At 37.3% G+C, this 5,986-nt stretch overlaps 1 protein-coding gene across 3 annotated transcripts in view; it reads left to right on the top strand.

Annotated features, from left to right (window-relative positions):
* The first annotated feature begins 1,316 nt into the window (after positions 1 to 1,316).
* hnf1ba (HNF1 homeobox Ba) overlaps positions 1,317 to 5,986 on the top strand; it is a 31,675-nt gene continuing 27,005 nt past the window's right edge. For 2 of the 3 annotated variants that reach the window (XM_007567360.2, XM_007567359.2), the window contains exons 1-2: positions 1,319 to 2,097; positions 3,965 to 4,164. In XM_007567360.2, the coding sequence (XP_007567422.1) occupies positions 1,727 to 2,097; positions 3,965 to 4,164 (571 nt within the window). In that variant the 5' untranslated portion in view covers positions 1,319 to 1,726. Of the gene's footprint in view, positions 2,098 to 3,964; positions 4,165 to 5,986 lie in introns of all 3 variants that reach the window. The other variant, XM_007567358.2, reaches the window with a different exon arrangement.

The raw sequence follows: 5,986 nt of genomic DNA, 5'->3' as shown, positions 1-5,986 counted from the left end.
ATTAATGAATGTTATTCATTACTAATGAATAACATTCATCTAAAAACATTCATTTGAACTTTGGCAAAAACAAAATGTAAATCCTAAAAAATGAAAACAAAAGAAGAAAACAAGAAAAACGTAACCTCCATTTCTTTTCTGGCGCAGCTTTGATTTCTGCAATAGAAAAAGTACCGATGTCTGGTATCAATATTGTCATATTTTTGCAGTTTATTAGGATGGATTAAAAAACAATTAAACACAAAAATTCATGTTTTCATGCTGCATCAATCGCTCTTTGCGAACTGAAATCCACGAAAGTTCATGTTTAATCTCTAAGACGCAGGGAAGAAAACAGCATACTTACTAAATCATTTGCAGTAAAATGCAGGCGTTCTTCGACGCATGTAAAAGTGTTTTCAAGCTTAAAATGCTCCTATTAAATATTCCAGGTATGAAATTGAAAACTATGTTGACTTGACATCATTTCACAAAACAAATGTCTTTATTTGAGCTTCTTTCTCCATCAATAACCTGTAAATAACACGAGCGACGCGGAGTGATCTGACCGTGATGCAGCCCCACAGTGAGAAAATCCTGATGTCCACAGTTTATGATTCATTTCCGACTCCATCGACTTCAGTGGGGTAATCTTTGCACAGTCTTAATATTTCATTTTTTTTTTATTTATTATTATTTATTTTTATTGAATGGACATTTATATTAAAACCTGTCCACTATAGCATTGTCTCTGCTGAGAATAATATTATTATTATTATTATTTATTTTTATTGAATGGACATTTATATTAAAACCTGTCCACTATAGCATTGTCTCTGCTGAGAATAATCTCATGGAGAAATGAAATGTGAAATAAATCCACATTTATTTACAGTTATTATTTTAAATATTTCAATACAAAGTAGAAAAAAAATGTGATCGGGCTCTTAATCTTTACTGGCCTCGTTCTGCTCTTATCATTTATGATTAGACGGAGGATTGTTTTGCTGACTGGAAGACACCCTGACATTGCCTATAAATAACCGGGCTGAGCTTGCTTTCTGGGTCAGTCCAGGTGGGCAGTCTCCGATTCGCTTATAACAAAAAAATAAATAAAAATTAAAATCGTGGTTGAAAAATTAAGCAAAACGCAATAAAAAATAAAAACCAAAATAGGGGACATTTTCTTCAGATAAATTAGGTCAATTTAAACCCTTTCTGATTGTCAAACATATAAAAAAATATATAGGCCCATAAAAGAAATCTTCTAAAAGTGTGAACGCTGGCCTCTCACCAGCGCTTATGTGGAATAAAACCATGAATATGCGCAGTTCACCCTTTCTTTAAAACACTTTATGGCGCAGAGGCTACAACAGGGTCCGAAGTCCATGAAAGTTTTGCCGATAAGGGGAGCCAATAAAAGCAACAGAGCAGCAGTGTAAACACGTCTACCTCTGTCCGGAGCGGCGGATTTACATCAGCCGGCCCACTCATTACCATGTTTTATATCCCCCTGCGCTCAGAAAGCATCATGGCAAAGCGGCTCCATCCTCCCCTCCAACAGGGAAGTGAGTGAAGCTGCCTCGCGTAGCAGGTGTCGCGCGGACAGAAACTCCCCCTCCCTCCGACAGCTCCGGACTCCTGGAACTTTATTTATTTATTTAAAAGTTTTTTCCCCCCCTCTTTCTCTTCCCCCGTCGTTTAATTGCCCTCCATCCTTTCTCGCGGTGCTTATGTCGTGTTTTTAATGTTCTCCAAAATGGTCTCGAAGCTGACGTCCCTGCAGCAGGAGCTCCTCAGCGCCCTGCTGGACTCAGGCGTCACCAAAGACGTTCTGATCCAGGCCCTGGACGACATGGACCCCAGTCCGCCGCCGCAGGGCTTCGGGGTGAAAATGGAGAGCCTGCCCGTGTCTCCCGGCAAGTTGAACGGCGCCGACGCGGACTCCAAGCCCGTCTTCCACACTCTCACCAACGGACACGGCAAGGGCAAGCTGTCCGGAGACGAGGGCTCCGAGGACGGGGACGACTACGACACCCCGCCGATACTCAAGGAGCTCCAGTCGCTCAACACTGAGGAGGCCGCGGAGCAGCGGGCAGAGGTGGACCGCATGTTGGCGTGAGTTTTTATTTTTTATTTTTTTTATTAAGTTTTTAAGCTTAAGTTTTGAAATTACGCTATACGGATAAAATGGCGTCGAAACAAAAATCTCACTTCTTTTTTAAAGTTATAGGTTAATTTTGAGGGGTTCAAAACTTAAAATAAACAGAAAAGCAGGCCCTCGTTCTCCTGAAAGAAATTTCTTTCTTTGTTTACAAATTTAAAACAACCCGCCACGCTTTTTTGGTTACTAATTATCTAAATAGATTATTTCTTTACCTTTGGAAAATATCAGCTGAACTAAGATCTATTTATAATTAACTATACTCCACCTCTCAGCGATAAAAAAGCCGGCAACAAACAGGAGAAAGCAAACAAGTACTTTCAAGTATAATAATGAATTATCATTATTATTATTACTTGCAAAATTATTTTTTATTTTATTTATAAAGTACCGTCAAGACACGAATGTAACCTAAAGAGACACACAATAAAAAACATTACAAGAAAACAAAAATAATAATTAATAAATAAAACAATTCAATAAATCTTTCAGTTTTGATTAAAAGAACGGAATTAAACATGAATAAAACCAAACATAATAAAAATAGAAAAAGTTGAACATTTTTTCAAAAGCTTCAAACTGAGAATCACACAGCGTTTAAAAAGCTAATCCATTTCAAATAAATCTCTCCTCTCACTTTTGCAAAGTTAATATTTGATGATTTGATCCTTATATATACATAACTTTTCTACGAATTGGTATCATATAATTAGCTGAATTCGACCGTATTATAAAAAATTATGAAATTGCTGCGTATAGCTGAATTTGGTTTTATATTGATACGAATTGTATCGCTTTGCTTGTAAATCTTTATGTAGCTTAACGCAAACAAATGGAGCGTTCAAGTGCCTTCAGATGACTTTTTTTTTTTTTTGTGCTTATTGTTACAACACAAATAAACGTGTTTGAAACGAGCGGGATTCGTGGGACAAATATCACAACTAAACCCACGTGTAGTTAAGTTATTATTAATTTTATTCTATAAATCATCAACTGGAAGACACACAGTGGCGTGTGATTAGAGTGAATGGAGAGATTCTGGTTATTCATTGTCAAAAGTTATAAACTAACATCTCCCCACTTCACCCGCTACACTTTAAACGCCAGACCTCCACATTCTCCAAAACAAACAGTCGAGAGCAGATCTGCTTTATAATCGCTGATGTCCGTCTGTCTGCCGCGGTTACTGTTTGATTACCGGGCGACTATTCCTTACAGAGAGAGTCTGGGAAATCTGAGTTTATACCAGGGCAAATCCGCAGGTAAGAAGATACCATTTAATATTAAATTAGAAACTTTTTTAAACAACTTTTTTTTCCTTTTTTTCTTTTTTTGTCTAGATTGAACATATGGAAATTGAATGTAAAATCAGGCTAAAATGAAATTGTTGTTTCATGTTATGTCAAGGAATTCTGACAGATATCTGAATTATTTGTGAAGTTATGCCTGATTTTTGACTCAAAATGTAAAATAATATATATCATAAAGACTGAAAAAAATTGTTTAGGTTCTATTAGAAGATAGGTTTACCCCTTACAATGTTATAAGGCAAATAGTCCTAGTTTCTCAACCTCTGTGAATCCACCTGAACTAACCTTTGAAAATATTTACAGCCACTGGAATGTGTGCTTCAGCGATAAACTGACTCATAATGGCTGCAAACTCCTTTCATCTTCTTGCAAAACAAGGAAGCTGTGTTTTTGCAGTAGTCAAAATTGATGCATTTTCATATGTTTTTATGTCAATTTTTTTATTTTTTATTTCAAAAGCTTGCATTTCCACCTTCAATGTCTGAACCAAAGTTTGCTTTCTGTTTGCCAGCGAGGACCCATGGCGGGCGGCTCGTATGATCAAAGGTTACATGCAGCAGCACAACATCCCCCAGCGGGAGGTGGTGGACATCACGGGGCTCAATCAGTCTCACCTCTCCCAGCACCTCAACAAAGGGACGCCCATGAAGACGCAGAAGCGAGCGGCCCTCTACACCTGGTACGTCAGGAAGCAGCGGGAAATTCTTCGACGTAAGTTAATGTTTGAGTTTCTCACGGCTTCCGGTTTTAGATCCATAGCCATGCGGCCGACGAGCAGCGTGCAGCTGTTCGTTTGCGTGTCCGCAACATGGCTCACATTTAGGCCTGCCACCACGACAATAAGTCGTCCCAGGAATTATTTCGATAAATGATAATATTGTCATTTTGAGATGGTTTTTAACTGATATAACAATGCGATATTAATGCAAGTACACACACTCAAAAATCAGAAAAGCTTTAGTTTTTAACATTTTAACACTGCACCTGGAAAACATTTTAGATGTCTAAAATAAAAAAACATAATGAAAATGGATTATAAAGTCTCTGTGACTAAATTTGCATTTCAGAAAATGTTACTGTTAAGCGTGACTAGGGAAAACAGGCAAAAGTGGAAGGTACTGTTAAAGAAAAGTTAAAGCTAAATATTTTTTGCAAGGTGTCAAATATTTGCAATGTTTTTCAAAATGGCTGTTCTTCAACTATATTAAAGGGGAGTGTCTCTTTAAAGTCTCCGACTAGATTATAATTTATCAAGCTATTAATTGATTTAATGCTTGTTGTGACAAGCCTACTCACATTAATCCTGCTGGTGTCGAATGAGCTCAAGGTTGCATGAGGTTGTAATAAACACTTGTGCATTCTGGGTAAAAAATTCAACTTCTATTATAATTAACTGGAGGGATCAACACAATGTGGCATGAATGTTCACTGAAGTGATTATAAAATTGTTATTTCCACAAAAAATGTAAACAAAAATGAATAACATGATGCAATTCTTATTTTCACACCTTGGAGAAAAATGGGAAAATATGTAATACTCTGTGACTTTAATAGATATTATTAGCTGGTCAGTTAGATGGGCTACCTGCTCTGACACAGTCTGCAGTCAGTATCTTAGCAGACATCTTAAACTGCTGCCTGAATAAGATTGATACATTTTGTTCTTTCTAGTGTTCCAAATAATGTCTGCCTTTGATTTTCATGAGAGAAAACATTTATGGTCAGTTTGGGTAAGCACAAGTCAGCTTACCCAAACTGACCAGGCAGTGCTGTGTTAAATGTCAAATATCTGGAGAAAGCTTGTTCTCGTAGACTTTGAAACCCTGGTCTATCGTAATAAAGTTCCTTTAAATCATTGAATTTATTTACTTTTATTGTGACGTTTGGTGATATTGAAATGGTAAATGGACTGAACTTAAATAACACTTTTCCAATCATTTTGACCACTCAAAGCAATTTACACTAGAGTCACATTCACCCATTTGCACTCACATTTATACACTGATATGCAGATTGGTAGGCAATTTGGGGTTAAGTGCCTTGCCCAAGGGCACATCAACATGTGGCAGGAGGAAGCTGGAATTGAACCTACAACCTTCCAATCACAAGACGACTGCTCTACCCACAGAGCCACAGTCACCACATCTGCACTTTTTAAAGGAAAGTGCAGATGTAAATATAAATGTACACTGATGTCTTTCAAAGTAGCATGTGGAGTATAACATGCTGATATTATCTGGTTGTTTAGTTTAACAATATACTGCGGTAGCTAGGCAGGCTAGTTGGATGCCAACTTCAGTGAGGAAGTTGGCATCCAACTCAGCAGCGTTTCTTTAATTCCCATGCATTACTGGCCTTGTTATTTGTATAGCTGCTGTAAATATATCTGAACGGACAAATCTGTATTTCAACCAACCTTAGTGAAAGCAGAGGTGCTAATATGTGTATTTTGGTATCAATCTCATATCAAATAAATATAGGGCCAGTATCAGATATACTGATTTCCGATACTGATAACTGACACTGATAATTT

This window comes from Poecilia formosa, unplaced genomic scaffold (genome assembly GCF_000485575.1).
Source record: "Poecilia formosa unplaced genomic scaffold, Poecilia_formosa-5.1.2 Scaffold207, whole genome shotgun sequence".
NCBI lineage: Eukaryota > Metazoa > Chordata > Actinopteri > Cyprinodontiformes > Poeciliidae > Poecilia > Poecilia formosa.
This window is presented reverse-complemented; position numbering and strand designations above follow the sequence as displayed.